The 27306-nt window shown below is 44.1% G+C and overlaps 1 protein-coding gene across 1 annotated transcript in view; it reads right to left on the reverse strand.

The window, feature by feature from the left end:
- SDHB (succinate dehydrogenase complex iron sulfur subunit B) overlaps positions 1-27306 on the reverse strand; it is a 37404-nt gene that overhangs the window by 10079 nt on the left and 19 nt on the right. Inside the window, exons 1-5 of the mRNA XM_010373027.2 lie at positions 27093-27306; positions 17647-17774; positions 6015-6100; positions 1227-1363; positions 384-500 (exon numbers count right to left, since the gene is read on the reverse strand). The exon at positions 27093-27306 is cut by the window's right edge and continues 19 nt beyond it. Of these exons, the coding sequence (XP_010371329.2) occupies positions 384-500; positions 1227-1363; positions 6015-6100; positions 17647-17774; positions 27093-27164 (540 nt within the window). The 5' untranslated portion in view covers positions 27165-27306. The remainder of the gene's footprint in view (positions 1-383; positions 501-1226; positions 1364-6014; positions 6101-17646; positions 17775-27092) is intronic.

Here is a 27306-nt window from a genome sequence, read left to right on the forward strand (position 1 = left end):
AGGATGGTGGTAGTTACAACTGGCCAGTATATGTGTTTCATTTTGCCCCCAGTGAGGAAACAGTTCTAACTTACTGGTCACCTTTTAAAGCCCAGGCAATTTACATACTGGTTTATCTTGAAAAAGATGGACTGCAACACAGCAATCACCTGCCCCTGCAGGTGTGGCACAGGGGCTCTAGCTCCTTGGTCCACTCTGGGCCATTCATGGGTTCACATTACTCACCCGGCCCTAAGAGGATGACTGCCCCACCCTTGTGCCAGTTCCTTTCCAGGATACACTAAATGGCTTGCATCAGCTCATGTTCCCTGACAAGTCACACTCCTGGCAAACATCTTTGCAATAAATTTTTCAGATCAAAACAATAAATAGGGACTAATGACCAGTTTCTCACGCTCTTCTATGGACTGCAGATACTGCTGCTTGCCTTCCTGAGATTCATCCTTCTTCTTCAAATAAGGCTCAATGGATTTGTACTGAGCATAGAAGTTGCTCAAATCCTGTGGTTTAGAGGAAGAAGAAGAAGAAAAGGATTAGATTCCATCATCACCTCAGCTTTATTTACCCCATTTCTTGGACACTGACTAGTCGTCCACTCTATGCCAGGCAGAAGCCAGACTTTTTTTCCTTTGTCACGAATATATGCAAAGATTACAACAGCAGAAATGGTCACAATGTTAAGCATGGTTAGGAAACGTCTCCCTCACCTACCTGGGAAACCTGCCAATCCCACAGTCCTTTCTGCCCTTGAAAACACCATCAGCAAAGGTAGTCAAATATAAGGAGGCAGAAATTAAAGTAGAACTCATAAACAGCTGTTGCTTTCCCAACAGGTATTTTCCACATGATTTCTTTGTAGTTATGGCCAAATTATTCATTTCTGGGAATGTTCCAACTCTAAAATTCTGTGCCCTGTTATTCTCAAACAAACCTCACCAAATGAGCTGCTGGAGGATTTTCTAGGCATTTATCTTCTGTCATTCAAATTCTTTAACTAAACTCTGGTCACACTGTCTCAGATCTGGGGATTTTCCTAACCTCTCAGTGACACTGTGGTCCTCCTCTTGCCATAACATAGGAAATAGTCCCATCTATTTACTATCTGACTAGAAGAGGAGCCTTAAATACTCAAATCCTGCCCTAAAAAACTAATAGCATAATGCACATAACACCACCCCCCATGCAAGCAAAAACAAAAACAAAACCAGAGAGATGCAGAAACTCACGGGAACAAGGTCCTTTATCACATACATATGCGGAAGAGGGTAGATTTTTGAGACCTTATTGAGGTTGGTGTCAATCCTTCGGGTGCAAGCTAGAGTGTTGCCTCCATTGATGTTCATTGCACAAGAGCCACAGATGCCTGAAAGAGACACACATTTAACACATCCTCACCCATATCTGGAATCAGTCCTGCCCCAAATCCTTTCTTCTGGTCCTCCTTGCTCTGCCATCAGGGGCAGCACTGACATGGAACATGCCTCTGACAGAGGTGCCTGTGGCCTTTTCTCCCTTCCTTCCTTCTTCCTGCCTCGAATGTGGTTCTAATGGCTTGAGTTTCAAAAACCACTCTATGACTGTGTGGCAACCTTGAGGTTGGTTAGAAGCCACATGCCAAGGATGGCACTGGAGGAGGCCAGGGGCTTGGGCACTGCTGGCGCCATGGAGTTTCCACAGCAGTTCTAGCTCTATGTGTCAAGTGTTTTGACAGAAAAATTAGCCTGTGCTTTTTTTTTTTTTTTTTTTTTTTATAGAAAGGTCTTACTCTGTCACCAGGCTGGAGTGCAGTGATGCAATCATAGCTCACTGCAGCCCTCAACCCCTGAGTTCAAGTGATTCTCCCACCTCAGCCTCCCAACTAGCTGGGACTACAGAAGCAGCCCACCACACCCAGCTAATTTTCTGTAATTTTTGTACTGACGGGGCTTGTAGAGACGGGGTTTTGTTATGTTGCCCAGGCTGGGCTTGAACTGCTGGGCTCAAGCAATCTGCCTGCCTTGGCCACCCAAAGCACTGGGATTACAGGTGTGGGCCACTGTGCACCCGTCAATTTTTTTTTTTTTTTTTTTTTTGACAGAGTTTTGCTCTTGTTGTCCACGCTGGAGTGCAATGGCGCGATCTTGGCTCACTACAACCTCCGCCTCCCTGGTTCAAGTGATTCTCCTGTCTCAGTCTCCCCACTAGCGGTGGGCGTGGTGACTCACGCCTGTAAGCCTATGTTTTTTAAAGCCACTGTTATTTGAACACAAATCTAACAGATACAACACCCAAAAGTAAAGTAAATCAACACTGTCTTGGTCATCTTAAGGTTGAGGTGACCTGGATACAGATTATCAAGAAATAGCTCTTCGTTTTTTTCTTGGCTGAGTCTTGCTCTATCACCCAGGCTGAAGTGCAGTGGGGGAGTCATAGCTCACTGTAGGTCACTTTAGCCTCAAACTTCTGGACTCAAACGAACCTCCACCACAGCCTCCTGAGTAGCTGGGACTACAGGTACGTGCCGCCATGCCCGACGAATTCAAAAAAATTTTTTGTAGGTTGGGTGAAGTGGCTCACACCTGGAATCCCAGTACTTTGGGAGGCTGAGGTTGGCAGACCACTTAAGGTCAAGAGTTCGAGACCAGCTTGGCCAACATGGTAAAACCCTGTCTCTACTAAAAATATAAGTCGTGGCAGGCGCCTGTAATCCCAGCTACTCGGGAGGGTGAGGCGGGAAAATCACTTGAACTGGGGAGGCGAAGGTTGCAGTGAGCCAAGATCGTGCCACTGCACTCCAGACTGGGTGACAGAGCAAGACTCCATCTCAAAAAAAAAATAAAGAAATTTTTTTCTGTAGAGCAGGGTCTCACTTTATTGCCCAGGCTGGTCGCTAACTCACAGCCTCAAGTAATCCTTCTATCTTTGCCTCCCACTGTGTTGGGATTACAGGCCTGACCTACCACACTCGACAGAGGTAAGGCTTTTCTACTTAAAATAAGCAGCATAGTACTGTGGGATTATGAAACCCACAAAAACTGACTCAGCATGGACTTCCCAAAGAGGAGAAGAATCAACTAATGTGAAACTGAGGCAAAGCAAAGCAAACTAAACAAAAAACATGCTGACTCAGGACCCTGACATGAGAATTTTCTTAGCCTGGACCTCCTTCCTGTATATGCAAATTTCCTGGGTATTTTAGAGTTTAAAAATGAGGCCAGGCGCGGTGGCTCAAGCCTGTAATCCCAGCACTTTGGGAGGCCGAGACGGGCGGATCACGAGGTCAGGAGATCGAGACCATCCTGGCTAACACGGTGAAACCCCGTCTCTACTAAAAAAATACAAAAACTAGCCGGGCGAGGTGGCGGCGCCTGTAGTCCCAGCTACTCGGGAGGCTGAGGCAGGAGAATGGCATGAACCCGGGAGGCGGAGCTTGCAGTGAGCTGAGATCCGGCCACTGCACTCCAGCCCGGGCGACAGAGCAAGACTCCGTCTCAAAAAAAAAAAAAAAAAAAAAAAAAAAAAATGATTATGTACTCTAAACCTCTAGTGCCAGTCCTCTGAAGCTGTTTTTTTGAAGATCATTAGGTCAGAGAAACCTGATTGCTAGAGAAAGTTGCACTGGTTATCACCTTTTTTTTTTTTCTTTTGAGACGGAATCTTGCTCTTTCGCCCAGACTGGAGTACAGTGGCGCAATCTCGGCTTACTGCAAGCTCTGCCTCCCAGGTTCAAGTGATTCTCCTGCCTCAGCCTCCTGAGTAGCTGGGATTACAGGCGTGTGCCACCACACTCGGCTAATTATTATATTTTTAGTAGAGACGGGGTTTTAACATGTTGGTCAGGCTGGTCTCGAACTCCTGACCTTGTGATCTGCCCGCCTTGGCCTCCCAAAGTACTGGGATTACAGGCGTGAGCCACCGCGCTTGGCCTCACCCCTTTTTTTTTTTAAATGGAAAGAGAGTCTATGTTTCCCAAGCTGGTCTCAAACTCCTAGCCTCAAGCTGGCCTACCACTAGACCTTCCAAAGTACTGGGATCATAGGCGTGAGCCACTGTGTCCAGTCAGTTATCACTTTCATAAGACTAGAAAAGACAGTAAGACTCTCTCCCTCTCCTGTAAATCTTAGTAGGATTTAAGGAGAACACAAAGATGTGTCTTAAGCAAGAGACTGGATATTATCAATACATTTATGTACACCTGGCATCCAACTAGAGCAGTTTGCTTTTACAAGAAATGGCATAAAAATTAAAAAAATAAATCCAATGACCTTTCTCTCAAAAAGGCTCCCTGGGAATTCTCTTTCAAGATGGGAATTAAAAAAAAAAAAAAAGAAAACAAGATGGGCATAAAAAGGAGTAGCAATTGATACAATTCTGCCTCATTTTTCTTTTAGTCCAGATGGGTCATACCTTATGTTCTTGGCTCTGAAAGAGACCTACAGGGAAAGGTTACTGAAAAGCATCTACCTTTCCTGTGGTGCCAGGACTTACATGGGGGAGGGCTGCTGTTTAACTGCTGCAGAATGTTCCCTGAACAGCAGGACTCAGCTGAACTATCATCATATCCATCAGCATTTGCAAAAATTAGATTTAAATAAGATTAGCTGAATCAAAACAGATGTCTTAAAAGACTTGAAATGCTTGAAATGTACAGTCGAACAGATAAAAAGCAATGGGCTGATATCTATACTGGCTTTTCCTTTTTTTTTTTTTTAGGGTTCTCTTAGAAAAAAGCTCAGTGTCCTCACAAAACCAAGTTACTCTCTGCTTTTGTTTTATCCCAGGTGTTCCAAGCCAAGTCAGTGCCTGAGAGAGCAGATCTGGAGTCTGGAGTCTGACAGCTTTGACTGACTCCTGGCTCTCAAGTCACTCTGTATGTGTCCTTGAGGAAGTCTGTTACCCTCTCTGGGCCTCTCCTTTAAATTGAAGGTCGATAATAAGCACACTCATCTACCTCATGTCCAGTGCACAGAACAGGGCTGGGCACACAGTCTGGCTCCACGGCCATCAGGTCAGTCGGCCTTCACGGCACCCCGTGCAATTTTTGCCATATCTGAGAACCACCTGAATCAACTTTCTTTAAAGTATCTCTTGAGTTTTCTTTAACTTGTTTGCTTAAATTCACATTAAAAAACCACTTATATCCCTGTTATACCATTATTAGTAATTATATTTTTCTTTTTTTTGAGATAGTCTCGCTCTATTGCCCAGGCTGGAGTGCAGTGGCATGATCTCGGCTCACAGAAAACTCCAGCTCCGGGGTTCAAGTGATTCTCCTGCCTCAGCCTCCCCAATAGCCGGGATTACAGGGGCTCGCTATCAAGCCCGGCTAATTTTTGTATTTTTAGTAAAGACAAGGTTTTACCATGTTGGCCAGGTTGGTCTCGAACTCCTGACCTCAGGTGATCCACCCGCCTCGGCCTCCCAAAGTGCTGCGATTACAGGTGTGAGCCATCGCACCCAGCAATAATTATATTTTTCTGATACAGAAAATAAATACATTGCTATTGATGTAGACAATGTTGATCTGCACACTGCCTCAAATGAGCTCACGTGGTGCCAGCAGCACAAGTAACCACATGCTGAGGGAGACACTGTGCTAACCAATCCAGAACACAGCTACCAAGTACACGTCATGCTGGGAGCTGAGGGAGATGCGCACATCTCCCCTGCTGGACAAGCATAAGTGCCAGACAGACACTCTCCACTGTTCCCTTAATACAAGAGCTCAGCAGCATGGAGGGTGCCAGCCAGCAGGTCCTAGCTAGGCCTTGAGGCGTGCAGCAGCTCATAGGGTCCGCCAGGTGCAGTAACCACAGGATAGAATGCTCCTAAAGGAAAGTAAACTCAGAAACCAGAACTTGCACCATGGTTAGAATTTTGGATGCATTTACCCAAGAAAAGGAACTAGGTCACACAGCAAGTTCCCCCAGCAGAGAGCTGCAGCTGTTTTCCAGATGTCTCTATCAGTTTTGGCCAGCTCAAGCCTCTTTGGAAGACCACAAGTATCTGGAGCCCAACAGGAATGAAATGCTCACCTTCTCTGCATGATCTTCTGAAGGTCAAAGTCGAGTCAATTTCATTCTTAATCTTGATTAAAGCATCCAATACCATGGGGCCACATCTAACAAAGAAAAATATCCAGTGGTATTTATGTAAAATTCAACCTCCCTACACTTTATCATAATATAATCGGAGACACCTGGATGCATTCGCTTATCCATTTGGCCTTCTCAGGTCACCTTCAGAATTTGTTCCGTAGTTTTGTTTTTGCAGATTCTTACACATTTTAAGTACTGCACAGCTCTATTTTGAAAATCACAGTGGAAACATATTTCTAGGAAATGGAAAGCTAAAGTAGAAGTAGACAAGTATGAAACAACTTCCATACAGTAGCCAAGTTTTTGTTTTTTACTTCTGAAGCTCCCTGCAAAGTTTTTCCAAATAATTTATTTCAAATTTTAGTTTGATTTTTAGGATTTAGACAATAGTTTTAAATAGTAATTAATAGTACATAACTGTAACAGAAGACATAGTACAGAGAATAAAAGACACCCAATCACTCACAGTCCCCTAATCAAATCACTGTGAGCCTCCTAGAACATATAAGGGCAGCGGCATGGTACTAAGCGCAGCATCCCTAGGCGTGGGACCTGGAGTGCAGGCCTGGCAGCCAAGAGCCTGGTCTGAACTCTGGCTGAGCCACTTACCAGCCTACAGGCAAATGATTTAATTTCTGCCTAGGCACTTCATCCACTGAGTGCAGAGAGCAGCACCTGCGTCTCTGGAGGTATGTTAATACACACGAGATCTTTAGAGCAGCATCTGACATATAAATCATAGTTTAACTATAATAATCATCATGTAGAAACTATGATTCTACAGAAATTACTCTCTCTGAATCTCAGTTTATCTGTAGAGTTAATATTTACAGCACAGGGTTATTGTGAAAATTACATAAAAATATGTAGTTTTCATAGTACCTGGCACATAGTAAGTGCTCCACAAATCTATTTTCTGGTTGCCACCCCTGCCCCCATTTCTCTCAGTAATTATCTAGCATGAGATTAAAAATATATTTAAAAATATGCCATTTCTTTTAGCATTATCTCTATTCCATTTTTTTTTTTTCTTGAGACAGGGTCTTGCTCTGTCACCCAGGCTGGAGTACGAGTGGCACGATCTCAGATCTGTAACCTCTGCATCGTGGGCACAAGAGATCCTCCCACCTCAGTCCCCCAGTAGCTGGGACTACAGGTGTGCGACACCACACCCAGCTTAATTTTTGTTTTTTTTTGTAGAGATGGGATTTCGCCATGTTGCCCAGGCTGGTCTCAAACTCCTCAACTCAAGTGATCCTCCTGCCTTGGATTCTCAAAGTGTTGGGATTATGGGTGTGAACCAATGGTGTGATCTTGGCTCACTGCAACCTCTACCCTCTGGGCTCAAGCGATTCTCCTGCCTCAGCCACCTGAGTAGCTGGGATTACAGGTGCATGCCACCACACCCGGCTAATTTTTGTAGTTTTAGTAGAGATGGGTTTTCCCATGTTGGCCAGGCTGGTCTCAAACTCCTGACCTCAAGTGATCCACCTGCCTCAGCCTCCCCAAATGCTGGGATTACAGGTGTGAGCCACTGCACCAGGCCCATTATCTGTATTTGTTTTTGTTTTTTTTTTTTTTTTTGAGACGGTGTTTCGCTCTGCCACCCAGGCTGGAGTGCAGTGGCCGGATCTCAGCTCACTGCAAGCTCCGCCTCCCGAGTTCACGCCATTCTCCTGCCTCAGCCTCCCGAGTAGCTGGGACTATAGGTGCCCGCCACATCACCCGGCTAGTTTTTTGTATTTTTAGTAGAGACAGGGTTTCACCATGTTAGCCAGGATGGTCTTGATCTCCTGACCTCGTGATCCGCCCGTCTCGGCCTCCCAAAGTGCTGGGATTACAAGCTTGAGCCACCGCGCCCGGCCCATTATCTGTATTCGTATCAGCAATATGCAGACATCCTTTCTGCTGGACCTCTGCTAACACTGGGAATTGGAAGCTTTAAAAACCTTTGCTATTCTCATACTGGCGAAGTGTTATTGTTTTCAGTGTTTTATTTTACTTTTTTATTTTTTTATTTTTTTTGAGACGGAGTCTTGCTCTGTCACCCAGGCTGGAGTGCAGTGGCTGGATCTCAGCTCACTGCAAGCTCCGCCTCCCGGGTTCACGCCATTCTCCTGCCTCAGCCTCCCGAGTAGCTGGGACTACAGGCGCCGCCACCTCGCCCGGCTAGTTTTTTTTTGTATTTTTAGTAGAGACGGGGTTTCACCGTGTTAGCCAGGATGGTCTCGATCTCCTGACCTCGTGATCCGCCCGTCTCGGCCTCCCAAAGTGCTGGGATTACAGGCTTGAGCCACCGCGCCCGGCTGTTTTCAGTGTTTTAAATTGAGATTTCTGAATACTACAGAGGTTGAATGTTTGTCATAAATTTACTGATTTTTCTTTATTTCACAATTATTTATTGAACATTTACTCTGCCAGGTTCTGTTCTAGATGCTGGGGATGCAGCAGAGAATAAAAGAGACGATACCACCTGCCTGCACAAAGCTCTGTTCCAGAGGACTCATTCTAGACACTCAGTCTGTCCACATTCTTTGCCTCTGTTTACTGGGGTCTTAAGAATTCTTTTTCATGATCTGAGGCTCTCATATATTATATCTGTTGCTATTTCTGCTTCCTCCCTCACTGTCAAGAGTAATTTGCTATTTGACTCCTACTTTTGGTAATGGAATTTTAAACATACATGAGTTAAATGCTTACATTAATAAAGGTGGCTGTTTTTTCTTTTACAACATTATCACCTTTTTTTTTTTTTTTTTTTTTGAGATGGAGTCTCGCTCTGTCGCCCAGCCTGGAGTACAGTGGCCGGATCTCAGCTCACTGCAAGCTCCGCCTCCCGGGTTCACGCCATTCTCCTGCCTCAGCCTCCCGAGTAGCTGGGACTACAGGCGCCAGCCACCTCGCCCGGCTAGCTTTTTGTATTTTTTTTTTTTTTTTTTTTTTTGAGACGGAGTCTTCCTCTGCTGCCCAGGCTGGAGTACAGTGGCCGGCTCTCAGCTCACTGCAAGCTCCGCCTCCCGGGTTCACGCCATTCTCCTGTCTCAGCCTCCCGAGTAGCTGGGACTACAGGCGCCCGCCTCGTCGCCCGGCTAGTTTTTTGTATTTTTTAGTAGAGACGGGGTTTCACCGTATTAGCCAGGATGGTCTCGATCTCCTGACCTCATGATCCGCCCGTCTCGGCCTCCCAAAGTGCTGGGATTACAGGCTTGAGCCACCGCGCCCGGCCTGCTTTTTGTATTTTTTAGTAGAGACGGGGTTTCACCGTGTTAGCCAGGATGGTCTCGAACTCCTGACCTCGTGATTCGCCCGTCTCGGCCTCCCAAAGTGCTGGGATTACAGGCTTGAGCCACCGCGCCCGGCCTATCTATCACTTTTAAGCCTAAATAGACCACTGCCCTTCCTGAGGTCTGATACTTTACATTTTCTTCTACTTAAAAAAAATTTTAAGTTACTCCCCTAAAACTGCAAAAATTTTATCAGTTGTCCCAAATCACTAAATCCTTTTTTGCTTCTTATTTGTAATACCTTTCTCCCATATTTAATACTGGGACCTCAGATAAAATTAAGACTGTTTTGTTGCTACATTTTTATTCTAATGATCTGTCTGTTCTTGTCCTAGCATATTTTAAATAACAACAACCAGTCTGGTTTTTTTTTTTACATTACAAAGGCTAATATTTGCATCTTATAAAAATTTCAAATTGGCCAGGCGGGTGGCTCATGCCTGTAATCCCAGCACTTTGGGAGGCTGAGGTGGGTGGATCACGAGGTCAGGAGATTGAGACCATCCTGGCTAACATGGTGAAACCCCATCTCTACTAAAAATACAAAAAATTAGCCGGGTGTGGTGGCATGTGCCTGTAGTCCCAACTACTTGGGAGGCTGAGGCAGGAGAATTGCTTGAACCTGGGAGGCAGAGGTTGCAGTGAGCCAAGATCGCACCACTGTACTCCAGCCTGGGCGACAGAGTGAGACTCTGTCTCAAAAAAAAAAAAAAAAAAAAAAAAAAAAAAATTCTCCTGCTTCAGCCTTCCAACATGCTGGGATTACAAGCACGAGCCACTGCGCCTCCCCAAGGTTTTGTTACAAGATTACGTTATCTATGAGAGATGGGTTTACTTCTTCTTTTCCAATTTCCTTTTCTTTCTTCTTCTTGCCCAATTTCCCTGGCTAAGCCTCCAGTAAAATTTTGAATGGCTGATGTTAGCATATAAAATAGAATTATTCGTAGCCACTGAAATATACACATACAAAAATTAGTATTTTGCATATTGACCTTACATCCTGCAGCCTTGCTAAATTTACTTACTCTTTTAGTTTTGTAGACTCCCTGAAATTTTCTATATAAACAATCATGTTGCCTGTGACTAGAGTCAGTTTAATTTCTTCCTTTATAAGCTTACATATGCCTTCTACTTCTTTCACTCGCCTTCGATGGACTGGCTAGAAGCTTCAGTACAATGTTGAACTCAAAAACAGAGTGGACAACCTTCCTCGTTCCTGATCTTATAGGGAAAGTGTTCAACATCTCACGAGAAAGTATGCTATTAGCTGTGGTTTTCAGTCTTCATCTGGCCGAGGAAGTTCCCTTCTTTTCCTATTCGCAGTTATTATTATTTAAATAAAATTAGGACTATTTTTTTAAATTCAAATTCCTTATAGTTTTATTTATTTATTCTGTTAAAATATACACACTGAAAATTATTTAACCCATTATCATTTTTAAAAATTGTGGGCCGGGCGCGGTGGCTCAAGCCTGTAATCCCAGCACTTTGGGAGGCCGAGACAGGTGGATCACGAGGTCAGGAGATCGAGACCATCCTGGCTAACACAGTGAAACCCCGTCTCTACTAAAAAATACAAAAAACTAGCCGGGCGAGGTGGCGGGCCCCTGTAGTCCCAGCTACTCGGGAGGCTGAGGCAGGAGAATGGCGTGAACCTGGGAGGCGGAGCTTGCAGTGAGCTGAGATCCGGCCACTGCACTCCAGCCTGGGCAACAGAGCAAGACTCCGTCTCAAAAAAAAACAAAAAACAAAACAAAAAAAAAAACTGTGAATTAGTGTTGAATCTTGCCAAATGCTTTTCTGCATATATTAAAGCAATCAAATGGGGTTTTCCCCTTTATTGTTAATATGATGAATCACACTGATTTTCAAATGTATTTATTTATTTACTTATTTTTTACTTTTTCTTGCATTTAAACAGCATATAGTTGGGTTTTGCTTCTCTTAAAAAAATCTATTTTAACACTGTTGGCTTTTTAACTGGAAGTATTTAATGGTTTTTACATTTAATATAGTTATTGACGTGGCTGGATTTAGGTCTATCATTTTACTATTTGTTCCATCATTTTGCTGCTGTTCTCTTCCTCCCTTCTTATTCTAATATTTTTAGACTAAGTAAATATTTTTAGAAATCAATTTTAATTTATATATTGGCTTTTTAGCTATATCTCTTTGCATTTAAAAAAACACTCTTGGCTGGGCATGGTGGTTCACACCTATAATCCTAGCACTTTGGGAGGCTGGCGCAGGAGGACTGCTTGAGCCCAGGCGACCAGCATGGGCAACATAGTGAGACCCTGTCTCTACCAAAAAAAAAAAAAAAAAGAAAAAAAATTGGCCAGGCATAGTGGTACATGCCTATAGTCCCAGGTACATGGGAGGCTGAGGTGTGAGGATTGCTTGAGCCTAGGTCTCAGGAAGGGAGGATTGCTTAGTTGAGCCTGGGAGGGTGTAGTAAGCTATGATCATGCTACTGCATTCCAGCCTGGATGACAGAGTGAGGTCCTGTCTCAGAAGAAAAAAAAAAAATTACTCTAGAATTATAACTTACATAATTTACATCTTTAACTTTTTGTACCTGTTTAGAGTTACTATTGTGCCACTTTATGTAATGCAAGAATCCTGCTACATTATTATAGGCCTATTTACCTGCTGCTCCCAGCCCCTACACTATAGTTATCATATGCATTACCTCTATGTGAGTTAATAAATACAATATCATAACTTTGCTTTAAACAGTCATATCAATTTTAACAAAATTAAGAGGAAAAAATCCATGTTCAGCTCTCTTCATTCCTTTTCTAAGAGCCAAGTTTCCACCTGGTATTGTTTTTCCTCAGCCTGACTAACTTCCTATAGCATTTCATGTAGTACTGGTCTTCTGGCCATGAATTCTTTTCCTTTCTGTTTATCTGAAAATGTTTTCATTTCATAATCATCTTGAAGAATCTTTTTTTCTGAATGTGGAATTCCAAGCTGACAGTTTTTCTTTTAGTACTTTAAAGATGCTATTTATTTCACTGTCTCCCGGCCTCCAGTTTCTGATGAGAAGTCAGCAATCTTTCATATGGTTTCCTTGTATGTAACGTGTTGTTTTTCTCCAGCTGCTTTCAAGATTTTCTCCTATTTTTGGTTGTCAGCAACTTGACATCATGGAGCAGGGCATAGTTTTATTTTTATTTACCTAGTTGGGGTTCACTAAGCTTCTTGGATACGTAAATTATGTCTTTCATGGGCTGACGAAATTCCTGGCCACGAGTTCTTCAAACAGATATTTATTTTGCCTTTTCTTTCTCTCCATTTTTTCTGGAAGTCCAATTACATGTGTGTTAGGTCCATCCATCTACTCACCCATCCATGGTCTTACTCTGTTGCCCAGGTTGGAGTGCAGCGGCATAATTATAGCTCATAGCAGCCTCTAAGCTCAAGCTATCTTCTCGCTTCAACATCCCAAATAGCTAGGACTACAGGTATGTGCCACTATGCCTGGCTGATTTTTCAAAGAAAAAATTTTTTTGGTAGAGACAAGGTCTCACAGGTTGCTCAAGCTGGTCTTGGACTCCTGGACTCAAGTGATCCTTCTGCCTTAGCTTCCCAAAGTGCTGGGATTACAGGCATGAACCACCATGCCTGCCCTAGACCTTTTGATGCTGTTCCATAGATCACAGGAGCTCTTTCCCTTTTCAAAAATCTTTCTTTTTCTTAAGAACAGATAATTTCGGCCAGGCGTGGTGGCTCACATCTGGAATCCCACCACTTTGGGAGGCCGAGGCGGGAGGATCACTTGAGGTCAAGAGTTCAAGACCAGCCTGGCCAACATGGCGAAACCTTGTCTCTACTAAAAATACAACAAATTAGCTGGGGTGTGGTGGCGCACATCTGTAATCCCAGCTACTGAGGAGGCTGAGGTGGGAGAATCGCTTCAGCCTGGAAGGCAGAGGTTGCAATAAGCCAAGATTGCGCCACTGCACTCAAGCCTGGGTGACACAGAAAGACTCTGTCTCAAAAAACAAACAAACAAACAAAACCCCAAAAACAACAAAAAAATTAGATAATTTCTATTAATACTTTCAAGTTTGCTGATTCTTCTTATTGCCATTTCCAATCCGCTGTTAAAGCCATCTGGTGAATTTTCCTTTTCAAACATTGCATTTTTCAGTACTAGATTTTCCATTTGGCTTTTCAATAGTTTCTATTTCTCTATGGAAATTTCCTATTTCATTATGAGCATAATTTCCTTTATATGTGAGGAAATTTAAAAATTATTTAAATTCCACTGGGCTCAGTGGCTCATGCCTGTAATCCCAGCACTTTGGGAGGCTGAGGTGGGTGGATCACCTGAGGCCAGGAGATCAAGACCAGCCTGGCCAACGAGGCGAAACTCCAACTCTACTAAAAATACAAAAATTAGACGGGTGTGGTGGCGGGCGCCTGTAGTCCCAGCTACTCAGGAGGCTGAGGCAAGGGAATCGCTTGAATTCGGAGACGGAGGTTGCAATGAGCCAAGATCGCACCACTGTACTCCAGCCCAGGCGACGGAGTGATAACTCAGACTCAAAATAAAAAAAATTAAACAAAATAAAGAAAAATTAATATGCTATAGAGAATCTGGATTGTATTATGTTTTTCTGAAAAGTGGATTTTAAAATTTTACACAGGCAATTAATATGGCTGAACACAAGATTTGGGCAGAGTTCACGAACAGCATTTGGTGCTCCTCCTCTGTGGTTCTCTTCTTTCCAGGCTTTCCCCCTCATTTCCCAGTGGTTGTGGAAGCCCCAAAATGTGTCTTCTCATTATTCAAGCTAAGATTTTTTTTTTTTTTTTTTGAGACACAGTCTCACTCTGTTGCCCAGGCTGGAGTGCAGCGGTGTGATCTTGGCTCACTGCAACCTCCACCTCCCACATTCAAGTGATTCTCCCCCATTAGCCTCCCGAGTGGCTGGGATTAGAGGTATGTGCCATCATGCCTGGCTAATTTTTGTATTTTTAGTAGAGATGGGGTTTCATCATGTTGGCCTGCTTTGGCCTCCCAAAGCGTTGGGATTACAGGCGTGAGCCAATGCACCCAGCCAGATTGTGGTTTTCCATCCAACTGTTAGTCCCGTTACTTCCCATACCAACTTGGACTTGTCCTCAGCAAAATCATGTAACAGTAAAATGGTAATTTGTCCAATGCCATTTCATTCTTCCAAGTGTCAACTCTCCTCCAATGTCTGCCCACTCTTGGTCCTTCTCCACTGTTCAGGCAGTTGTTTCTTACATTTCGTCCGGAGTTGATAATTGTTATTTGTAGAAGGGTTAGTCTGATGAGAGCTACTGTGCCAAAATTGGAAATGAACCCAAAGATTCTTTAAATTTTTTATCATTAAATAATAATTATGGGCCGGGTGCTGTGGCTCATGCCTGTAATCCTAGGACTTTGGGAAGCTGAAATGGGTGGATTGCTTGAGCCCAGGAGTTTGAGACCAGGCTGGGCAACATAGTGAAACTCCATCTCTACAAAAAATACAAAACTTAGCTGGGTGTGGTGGCATGTGCCTATAGTCCCAGTTGCTCAGGAGGGTGAGGTCAGTGGATTGCTTGAGCCTGAGAGGCTGAGGCTGCAGTGAACCATGAGCATGCCCTTGCACTCTAACCTGGGTGACAGAGAGACCCTGTCTCAAAAAAATAGTTATAACTTTAACTCTTCCAGTTTTAGCCACATTCTCTAAGTTTTGATTTGCAACGTCTTTATTTTCTAGGTATCTGGCAATATTTTTTATGTGTTCCTGATCAAATAGGCAGTTAGAAATGTACTTTTTATTTTCTAAGCAGTAGCGTTTTTTATTAGTTTATTTTTTTGTCTTTGTTTTTTTTTTTTTTTTTTGAGACACAGTCTTGCTCTGTCACCCAGGCTGGAGTGCAGGGGTGAGATCTCGGCTCACTCACTACCTCCGCATCCCAGGTTCAAATGATTCTCGTGCCTCAGCCTCCCAAATAGCTGGGATTGCAGGCACCTGCCACAACACCCAGCTTATTTTTATATTTTAGTAGAGACAGGGTTTCACCATGTTGGCCAGGTTGGTCTTGAATGCCTGACCTCAAGCGATCCACCTGCCTCAGCCTCCCAAAGTGCTGGGATTATAGTTGTGAGCCACCGCGCCCGGCCTCTTTATATTTTTAATATGAGTTCTTAGTTTTATTGTATTTTGGTCCAAAAATGTGGTCTATGCAATTTCTATTCCTTTGAATTTTGCTGGGGACTTTTGGTTGCTGAGTATTTGAAAATTTTGTCTATTTAAGCAGGTTATATATCAATTAATGCTACCTCATTAATAGCACTTATGTGTCATCACAGAAAGTCAAAATAAGCATTAAGAGTATTCGTGGTTTTCAAACTTTTTTTTGGTGCCACAGAAGCTTTTGTTTGAAACAAATAAAACACTTATTCACTCACACATAAAACAGATCAGAGAACAGTTCTGGTTGTACGGGGGCATGGAGTGGAGCAGCAGGAGGCTAGAGCCTAGTTTGCTAGATTCTTTGTTTTCTTTGGCTAACTGTGGAGTTCCCTAAAAGTGAAAGATGCTGGAAGAAGAGTAGTTTTGAGAGATGTGATGTGAAGAAGGACTCAACCTGCTACTGCCGCTTCTGACGATGGAAGCAGAAGCCAAGAGCCAAGTAGTGCGGCAGCCTCTAGAAGCTTGAAACAGCCCTCAGCTTACAGTCAGCAGAATAACAGGGACCTCGGGCTCACAACCACAAGGAACTGCATTCTGCCAATAGCCCAAATGAGCAAAAAATATTCTCCCCTAGGCTCCAGAAAGGAACGCAGCCTGCTGACACCTTGATTTTAGTCTGAGACTATACCAGTCTTTTGATCTACAGAACTGTAAGATAATAAATTTAGGTTGTTTTAAGTCACTAAATTTGTGGTAATTTGCTCTGACAGAAATAGAAAACTAACACACAAGTCCAATTTTTAACATTTTAACCACATCCCTACCTTGTCCATTCTAGGCAAGTTTCTGGCAGTTCTGTTATTATTACAGAAAACACAGGTCCAGATGTGTAAGATATAATCAATACATTCAGCATTAAAAAAATGGTAATATGCTGAATGTGCATAAAGTTAACTGTACCAGTATTTCTAGAAATTTGTCATACTTTCTTTTTTTTTTTTTTTTTTTTTTTTTTTTGAGAAGGAGTCTCACTCTGTCACCCAGGCTGGAGTGCAGTGGCCAGATCTCAGCTCACTGCAAACTCCGCCTCCCGGGTTTACGCCATTCTCCTGCCTCAGCCTCCCGAGTAGCTGGGACTACAGGCGCCCGCCACCTCGCCCGGCTAGTTTTTTGTATTTTTTAGTAGAGACGGGGTTTCACCGTGTTAGCCAGGATGGTCTCGATCTCCTGACCTCGTGATCCGCCCGCCTCGGCCTCCCAAAGTGCTGGGATTACAGGCTTGAGCCACCGCGCCCGGCCGAAATTTGTCATACTTTCATTTGGGAATTATTTTGGTATTATTTTTCTTTTTCTTTTTTTTTTGAGACGGAGTCTCGCTCTGTTGCCCAGGCTGGAGTGCAGTGGCCGGATCTTGGCTCACTGCAAGCTCCGCCTCCCAGGTTTACGCCATTCTCCTGCCTCAGCCTCCCGAGTAGCTAGGACTACAGGCGCCCGCCACCTCGCCCGGCTAGCTTTCTGTATTTTTTAGTAGAGACGGGGTTTCACCGTGTTAGCCAGGATGGTCTCGATCTCCTGACCTCGTGATCCGCCCGTCTCGGCCTCCCAAAGTGCTGGGATTACAGGCTTGAGTCACCGCGCCCGGCCGGTATTATTTTTCTGAATCAGGTACCAACCTCATTCTTTTTTCTTTTTTGGAGACAGAGTCTCGCTCTGTTGCCCAGGCTGTAGTGCAATGGCATGATCTCAGCTCGCTGCAACTTCTGCCTCCTGGGTTCAAGTGATTCTTGTGCCCCAGCCTCCTGAGTGGCTGGGATTACAGGTATGAGCCACTACACCCAGCTAATTTTTGTATTTTTAGTAGAGACGGGGTTTTGCCATGTTGGCCAGGTTGGTCTGGAACTCCCAACCTCAGATGATCTGCCCGCCTGAGCCTCCCAAAGTGTTGGGATTATAGGCGTGAGCCACTGTGCCCAGTCCAACCTCATTCTTGTTTTAAAAACAACAGATTCCAGAGCCACCAGATGATGTCGGATTTTTAAGCCTTCCAAGGGTGTGAAAAGCATGTCCCTAAATCGAATCAAGAAGTCTCCTTCAATACCTGGCTTTCACAGAGATACTCACTTATTAAGGTCAACTTCGTAAGTCTGCATATGAGGTTTGTCTCCAGCCTTGTCTGGGTCCCATCGATAGATGGCAAATTTCTTGATACGGGGAGCTGCGGCTGCAGCTGTCTGGGCTCCTCGGGAGGCCTGAAATTTTTAAAAGTTCACAAAAAGGAAAAAAAAATTAGAAATGCAAGATAATTCCATTTTGCTGGCACAACAGATGTAATGCTGGATATAAACTCACACATTACTGATATATAATCTTCTTGGAAAAGGCAGTCATTCAATATCCAGCAAGTATTAAGCACCTATCATATGCTAATATATCAGACATGGTATTAGGGGCTAGTGCTACAGCACTTAATAAAATACACAAAAACCTTCTTCTTCATAGAACTTACTTTGTAGTGAACAAGAGTTAAGTTAAACATTCACAATGAATATAAAGAGTAATACTGATGGGAAAGTACAGGGAGCTCTGGATGAATACAGCAGAGACTTCAATGAGTGTAAGAGTCAGAGAAGGCTTCCTCAAGCAACATCTAAGTGGTGGCTTGACAAACCAGTATTGAGGGGAAGGAGTGTGGGGTGTGGTCTGAGGGTGGTGGCTCATGCCTGCAATCTCAGCACTTTCGGAGGCAGAAGTGAGAGAATGGATTGAGCCCATGAGTTTGAGACCAGCCTGGGAAACAGGGCAAAATCCCAACTCTACAAAAAATAAAAATTAGCTGGGTGTGGTAGTGTGCGTCTCAGGAGGCAGAGGTGGGAGGACTGCTTGGGCCCGAGAGGTTGAGGCTGCAGAGAGCCATGATCATGCCAATGCACTCTAGCCTGGGCAACAGAGTGAGACTCTTTTTCAAAAATAAAAAATAAAAAAAAAGAAATAAAAAGAAAAAAAGAAAGAAAAGACTATATTCCAGGCCTGCTAATTTTTAAAATAAACTGATATAGAAAAGTAAAAACTCGGAGGGTTAATTGACTAATTACAAAAAGATGCAGTGGTGTTTATTACTGAGGCAGGAGAAGAGCGTTTGGAGACAGAAAGCCTTCACTACAGCCTCTGATTCATCTCACGCTAAGTCTTCATTTGCATAGGGTGTAACCAATAGGAAACCCCTACAGGGTACTTAAATCCCAGAGACTGTGCAGCTGGGGCTCTTGAGCCACTTGCTGGATCCCACTCCCACTCTGTGGAGTGTACTTTCATTTCAATACATCTATGCTTTCGTCTTCTGTTACTTTGTGTATTTTGTCCTATTCTTTGTCCAACATGCCAAAAACCTGGATGACTTGTGGTCAAGACCCTCACCAGTAACATTATTTCTTGTTAAAGTTCCCGTATTAACTATAGCTAAAAATACAAACATCAGCTAACAGCAGAAAAGAAAATATACAAAGAAAATGAAAGTTAAGATGAAAATGTTTTACCTTATCACCAAGCTGGCTAAAATCATCAACAAAAGGAAAGCCATTTCTACAAATGTTTTTCACCAGGAACCCCATTTTGTAAACTGACACGAACACCCAATGCCACCTTGCAGTATTTGGAAGTGAGAAGAGGAAAGATTCCTAAAGGTATCAACTCCAGTGGTCTTTGCTTGCTTAATGTCCCATTTTTTGGGGTCTTTTTTCTGTGAGATTTAATAAGGTATAATTCAATATAATAAAATTCACTAGTTTTAAGGGTATAATGTGATGAGTTTTGACAAAGCAATGTAATCCTACCACAATTACAACAGAATAATTCCATCCAAAAAGGTCTTTTGTGCCCTTGATAGCAAACTTAAGCCCCCTTTCCCTACCCTGAGCAACTGATCAGCTATCATCACGAATCTGCCTTTTACAGAATTCATGTAAATGGTATCATATGGTATGTAGTCTTGTGTCTAGCTTCTTTCACTCAACATAATGCTTCTGAGATTCATGTATGTTACTGCATATATCCATAGTTAAATGCTTTTTTAAAAATCAACCTATTTATTTATTTTTGAGACGGAGTTTCACTCGTTGCCCAGGCTGGAGTGCAATGGTGCGATCCTGGCTCACCGCAACCTCCGCCTCCTGGGTTCAAGCAACTCTGCTGCCTCAGTCTCCCGAGTAGCTGGGATTACAGGCATGCGCTACCAGGCCCGACTAATTTGTATTTTTAGTAGAGACGTGGTTTCTCTATGTTGGTCAGGGTGGTCTCAAACGCCCAACCTCAAGTGATCCGTCTGCCTTGGCTTCCCAAAGTGCTGGGATTACAGGTGTGAGCCACCATGCTCGGCCAACCTTTCTACTTTTTAATAATAATAGATTCACATGCATTTATAAAAAATAATACTGAGGCCAGGTGCAGTGGCTCACACCTGTATCCCAGCACTTTGGGAGGCCAAGGCAGACAAATCACTTGAGGTCAGAAGTTCAAGACCAGCCTGGCCAACATGGTAAAAATCCATCTCTACTAAAGATACAAAAATTAGCCCATTGTGGTGGCACATGGCTGTAATCCCAGCTACTTGGGAGGCAGAGGCACTTGACCCCAGGAGGCGGAGGTTGCAGTGAGCCAAGATTGCGCCACTACACTCCAGCCTGGGCGACAGAGTGAGACTTTGTTTCAAAAACAAAACAAAACAAAACAAAACAAAACAAAACAAAACAAAACAAAGAAAATAATACTGAGACTCCACATACTCTTCCCACCTGTAATCCCAGCACTTTGGGAAGCCGAGGTTGGGAAATCACCTGAGGTCAGGAATTCAAGACCAGCCCAGCCAAAAGGGTAAAACCCCATCCCTACTAAAAAGACAAAAACAAATTAGACGGGTGTGGTGGTGTGCGCCTGTAATCCCAGCTACTTGGGAGGCTGAGGCAGGAGAATCCCTTGAACTTGGGAGGTAAAGGTTGCAGTGAGCTAAGATTGCACAACTGTACACCACCCTGGGTAACAAAGCGAGACTCCATCTAAAAAAAACCAAAAAAAAAAAAGACAGGGTTTTGTTCTGTCACTGATTGTGCAGTGGCATGATTACAGCTCACTGCAGCCTCAACCTTCTGGACTCATGTGATCCTCCCATCTCAGCTTCCCCAGTAGCTAGGACTACAGGCATGCACCACCATGCCCAGTTAGTTTTTTTATGTTTATTTTTGTAGAGATGGGGGGGGGTCTCACTATGTTGCCTAGGCTGGTCTTGAACTCCTGGCCCCAAGTGATCCTCTGCCTCGCCCTCCCGAAGAGTTAGGATATAGGCATGAGTTACCATGCCAGGACCCACATATTCTTTACCCAGTCTCCCCAACAGGAACATCTTGCAAACTAGCACATCACCACAACCAGAATGCTGACCGTGCTAGTCAAGATACGGGACATTCCCATAAGCACAGAATCACTAACATTGCCCATTTATAGCCCTGTCCACTTCCTCCCACCCTCCCTCCCCTGTACTCCTTAAGCCCTAGCAATCATTAATCTGTTCTCTACTTCTCAAATTCTGTCATTTAAAGAATGTTATATCAATATAATCATCTAGTATGTAGCCTTTTGGCATTGGCTTTTTTCATTCAGCCTAATTCTCCGGAGATTCATCCAAGTTGCTGTGTACAGCAATAGCTTTTTTCTTGTTATGGCTGAGTAGCACTCCATGGTACAATGTACCACAGTTTGCTTAACCATATAACTACTGAGGGACGTTGGGGGTGTTTCTAATTTTTGGTGACATGAATAAAGCTGAAATGAACATTTGTGTACAAATTTCTGTGTGAACGTTAAGTCTTCATTTCTCAGGATAAACACCCAGGTGTGTAATTGTTGTGCTGTATGGTAGCTACAAGTTTAGTTTTTTTAAGCAACTGACAAAACTATTTTCCAGAGTAGGTGGCTGCTGTGCCTGAGGCAGGTAGTAGGGTAAATGGGACAATATGCCTTTTAAAAAATGGGGCTACTTCAAGTTTTTGCCTTCTAATTTGGACGTTTTTATTTTTCATTTTTTAAAAAAATATTTATTTATTTATTTGAGATGGGGTCTCACTCTTGTCCCCCAGGCTGAAGTGCAATGGCGCAATCTTGGCCCACTGCAACCTCCACCTCCCGGCTTCACGGAATTCTTCTGCCTCAGGCTCCTAAGTAGCTGGGACTATAGGTGCCTGCCACCACGCCCAGCTAATTTTTATATTTTTAGTACAGACGGGGTTTCACCACGTTGACCAGGCTGGTCTTGAACTCTTGACCTCAGGTGATCTGCCCGCTTTGGCCTCCCAAAGTGCTGTGATTACAGGTGGGAGCCACTGTGCCAGGCCTTTATTTTTTGTTTTTATAGACATATGGTCTAGCTCTATTGCCCAAGCTGGAGATCATGGTTCACTGCAGCCCTGACTCAGCGTCTCAAGTAGCTGGGACTATAGGTGCACACCATCATGTTTAGCTAATTTTTGTAGAGACAGGGTCTTGCCATGTTGCCTAAGTCGGTATGGAACTCCTGGGCTTAAGCAATCCTCCCACCTCAGCCTCCCAAAGTGTTGGGATTACAGGTGTGAGCCACTGTGCCTGGCCCTAACTTGGACTTTTTTTTTTTTTTTTCTTGGGAGAGTCTCATTCTGTTGCTCAGGATGAGCAGTGGTATGATCTTGGATCACTGCAACCTCCACCCCCTGGGCTCAAGCAATTCTCATGTCTCAGTTACCCAGGTAGCTGGGATTACACGCATGTGCCACCATGTCCGGCTACTTTTTGTATTTTTAGTAGAGACAGAGTTTCACCATTTGGCCAGGCTGGTCTCGAACTCCTGGCCTCAAGTGATCCACCTGCCTCGTCGTTCCAAAGTGTTGGGATGACAGGCACGAACAACCAGCCCAGCCCCTAACCTGGCTTTAAACAGAATCTGGGACTGGAGTATAACCCCCTAGTTCTTTTTTTTTTTTTTTTTTTTTGTGAGACGGAGTCTCACTCTGTCGCCCAGGCTGGAGTGCAGTGGCGAGATCTCAGCTCACTGCAACCTCTGCCTCCTGGGTTCAAGCGATCCTCCTGCCTCAGCCTCCCGAGTAGCTGGGATTACAGACGCGTGCCACCATGCTGGGCTAATTTTTTTGTATTTTTAGTAGAGATGGGGTTTCACCGTTTTAGCTAGGATGGTCTTGAACTCCTGATGTCGTGATCCAACTGCCTCAGCCTTCCAAAGTGCTGGGATTACAGGCGTTAGCCATCATGGCACAACCCCCTAGTTCTAAAGCCTGATTAGGTATTGTCAGTGGGCAACAGGCATCAGGCTCTATCAAGCTGGGTGTCAGGCCCACAAGGTCTGTGGGATGACTGTGGTTACTTGCAATGTTTTCCCTTCAACATTTCTTTATAATACTTAAATATCTGTTTCATGTTCACTCTACACAGATAATCGATCGTGTATTATCTTTCCAAAAGAGATTAAGTTTGTATTAGAGCTAATTTAAATTTTTAAAAAGTCTTATCATATGAATGATATGAAATAAGAGCAATGCCAGGATGTACTACACTGAATATCTAAGTCAATGTATCCCAACATTAGTTTTGGGGTGCCCCAAAATGTCATTTTTTTTTCAGTACAACTAATTTAAATTTGTTTTGTGTCAAAAATGTATTTTATAGGCCAGGCGTGGTGGCTTATGCCTGTAATCCCAGCACCTTGGGAGGCTGAGGCGGGTGGATTACCTGAGGTCAGCAGTTCGACCAGCCTGGCCAACATGGTGAAACCCCATCTCTACCAAAAATACAAAAAAATTAGCCAGGTGTGGTGGCGGGCACCTGCAATCCCAGCTACTCAGGAGGCCGAGGCAGGAGAATTGCTTGAATCTGGGAGGCGGAGGTTATGGTAAGCCAAGATCGCACCACTGCACTCCAGCCTGGGCAACAGGGCGAGTGCGACTCTGTCTCAAAAAAAAAAAAAAAAGTATTTCATACAACATTTGGTGGGGCAAAGGGGGTTTACCAGAATGAAAGAAGATTCTGAAATCAAAATCACCAGAGGTGGTCATGGTTCTGAAAGTGATGGAGCTTTGTTCATCTTGAGGTCTGTACAAAGAGTTAATTCTCAGGATTATGTTATCTGTGATCCACCAAAAAATTCACTGAATACATAAATCTAAAAATTTGCCACACTTCACTCATTGAACCTTTATACTATGTCACACACTGTGCCAAATAATCTCTAATCTTTATAACATTTCTATGAAAAATGTTATATTGTTCCCAGTTAAAAGATGAGGATAGGATCATATAGCAACACAGGTCATTTGATTCAAAAACCGAAGCTTTTAGCCATTATAACTAGTAGTGAAAATGCAAACATAAAATGGAACAGTGCAAAAAGATAATTCCATTTCACAATGAGATCCAAGGAACAAGAGAAGTTGTTACTCTAGGCCGGGCGCGGTGGCTCAAGCCTGTAATCCCAGCACTTTGGGAGGCCGAGACGGGTGGATCGCGAGGTCAGGAGATCAAGACCATCCTGGCTAACACAGGGAAACCCCGTCTCTACTAAAAAATACAAAAAACTAGCCGGGCGAGGTGGCGGGCGCCTGTAGTCCCAGTTACTCGGGAGGCTGAGGCAGGAGAATGGCATAAACCCGGGAGGCGGAGCTTGCAGTGAGCTGAGATCCGTCCACTGCACTCCAGCCTGGGCGACAGAGCGAAACTCCGTCTCAAAAAAAAAAAAGAGAAGTTGTTACTCTAATCATACAATGAGACTATATGATTTTCTCCCCTTGTTACCTGTCCAGCAATTTATACTACAAATCCATAATGAAAGAGGGTCCCTTGAAAGCATTTTTATGTTAATCTACAACACTAATGAGTATTCAAGGCAGAAAGTACATTCCTAGGAAATCTTTGATAATATGAACTTCATAGTTCATAATTTAAGCAAGATAAGCAACAACTGAACTGAGAAGGGTGTATTCTGAATGGTGCTGAAGGCTGGTTGTTGTTTCTCTAGTAAAGTGTCTTTAGGGTGCAGGCTTGGAGTTGGATGGAGTGGATAAAGATTTGGAGGTCAGAGAAGAAGGTGGGAAATAGAGAGGAAGAAGGCAAAAAGGACTGTATGAAGATAAGACAGTAAAATACAGGTGCAGGCTTGCTGAAAAGTGTGATTGGTGATGCTTCAAATCCAAGCTCTATCACTTACTAGCTGCGTCTCCTTCTGCAAATTATTAACTTTTATGATTCTATTTCTTCCTTTGTGAAGGGTGGGTAGTATTAATAACTGCCTCATAAATAACCGGGGGGGTCAAGCTTCTAGCATAGCCCAGAAAGTAATTTTTGCTCTACACGATTGGCAACCTCATCGGTCTTTGTATTCTTCCGATTTGTAGATATGTATCCTAGTCCTGCCAGCCTAAGGAACAAGATGCACATTAATTTTGTTTTTGAGACTGAGTTTCGCTCTTATCACCCAGGGTGGAGTGCAATGGTGCGATCTCGGCTCACTGCACCCCTCCGCCTCCCAGGTTCAAGCAATTCTCCTGCCTCAGCCTCCTGTGTAGCTGGGATTATAGGAGCCCACCATCAAACCCAGCTAATTTTTGTATTTTTTTTTTGTTTGTTTAGTAAAGATGGGGTTTCACCCTGTTGGCCGGGCTGGTCTCGAAATCCTGACCTCAGGAGATCCACCTGCCTTGGCCTCTTAAAGTGCTGGGATTACAGGCATGAGCCACTGCACCTGGCAAGATGCACACTTTTAAGTAGGTGGTTCTCGCCCTAAAGGAGTTCATAGTCCAGATGAAGAAATAGGGCAACACAAACAATAGTTAATATATTACAGTTAAATACTTAAAGGCAGAATTGTGGTTCAGTGGTCAGATTATATGCATAGAAATAATTCAGAACCGGAACCTGAATGTTACAGGTAACACACCAAGCTCATTACTGAATTCTTTTGAGGTGGCTTTTGTGGGTATAAATGTACATTCCCACAAGGAAGTGGAGGCCTTGGGGCTCTTCTATTTTCTGTTGCCCTCAGGAGGCCCTGCAAAGGCCTTGCCTGGAATTACAATGACCTATGAAACTAGCCATTTCTACAATTCATCGCTAGAAGAGGGGTCTGAGCTTTGGAACTCTCTCTCATTACTGGGGCTCTCACAATTTAATTGTTTGCTCAGCAACTATAAAAAGAACAGGTAAACAAGCTCATTATCAATCATCAATTTACTACCCATAAGATGTCAGCTTGAGGCTCTGGTAGGCTTTTTTCTTCCTCTATCTCCCCTTTTCAGAAAGGTTGGTGCAGACAGAGTGGATGCAAGTTCACACACAGCATACTGGACAGAACTAGGATTAGAACATGGGCAATACGTACTGTGTTATGCAGCCACGGCAGGTACTTAAGATGAAAGATGTCTTCATTTAAGTGCAAGAGAGGAAGAGGAACTAAAATTTCTTGGACACCAACCATGTCCCAATATCTATGCTGAGTTTTTCCGGTACTATGTTAAAAAACTGTCTCAGGTCTGCCAGTTCTTGGGAATGTGGTATTTTGAGCAAGCCAAAAATTTTCTTTCTGGGGGCCTCAAGTTTTCAAAGCTCCAAAAAGGAGGGTAAGAATTCTTACTTGCCCACCTTAAAGGGGTTGTTGAGAAGCCCAGAAGAGGAACAGACTTAGAAAGGATTTTGCAAATCCTTAGTCCTTTATGTATACAAAAGCAATTTCCCTTCCCCTTCTAAATGTTCCCACTTAGAAGGCAGGTCAGAAATGTGTTGTTTCTTGGCTGTATAAGGGGCGTGGGAAAATCTGTCACTGCACATTGCATAGTAATAAACAGGAACAGCGCCAAGCTTTCTACCTGTCATTCCATGTCAACTTTATGCGGTTCGTATTATTACATGCCCTTTAGAGTCAGAAACACTGAGAGGATACTAGTGAAACTGTGGTGCCATTGCTTTAAGGAACCCAGTCTTTCCTACAACCCCCGCCACCCACGGCCAGGATCCTTCGGGGTACGGGGCTAGATGCATTTCCCTCCATCTCTCCCTTCCCCTGCCCTGTCCCCAATTCACAGGTCCTTTCCTCACCAATCCCAGTCCTCAACCTCGCACCCTAGAGGAATGACCTCGCTTCCCAATTCCCATCCGTCACACCCCGCAGGTCTCCCTTTTCTACAGAGGCGATGGTTTGGTGGCAGAAAAAGGGCTTGGAACTCCAATGTTTGGATTCGGATTCTGGTTTCAGCAGTCATTCGCTTGCCATGTGACCTTGAGCAATTCAAGTCCTCTTTCTGAACTCCTCCCCTCACTTTAGCTGTAAAAAATTGCCCCTGCCCTAACTCAAGCTGCGGCGAGGCGCAGAAAGATAACTGACAGGGATGCTCCAAGCCAAACCAAAGCACTGCGCCAGAGGGAGGAGGTCCTCCCTCTCCCTGAGGCCTTGCCCTGTGCTTCCTTAGTCTCTCCGCGGACCCATCAGCTCCAGGCAGTCTCCGTGACTTTCCTGCCTTTTCCCTCTCTAAGACTCCAGGACTCACCTGGAGGCAGGCCGCGCCAAGGGTTGTGGCCGGTAACCGGCCCCTCAAGGAGAGTGCGACCACCGCCGCCATCTTGGCTCTTGACGTCAGCCCCACCCCTTAACCCCGAGGTCGCTCTCCGCCGATGTCCCGTCGAACATCGCGGCGCCCAGCCTGCATCCACTGAGGACCCGCTAGCCGCGTAGGAGCCACCAAGTGGGAGGCGGCTTCCGGT

Source organism: Rhinopithecus roxellana, chromosome 12 (genome assembly GCF_007565055.1).
Source record: "Rhinopithecus roxellana isolate Shanxi Qingling chromosome 12, ASM756505v1, whole genome shotgun sequence".
NCBI lineage: Eukaryota > Metazoa > Chordata > Mammalia > Primates > Cercopithecidae > Rhinopithecus > Rhinopithecus roxellana.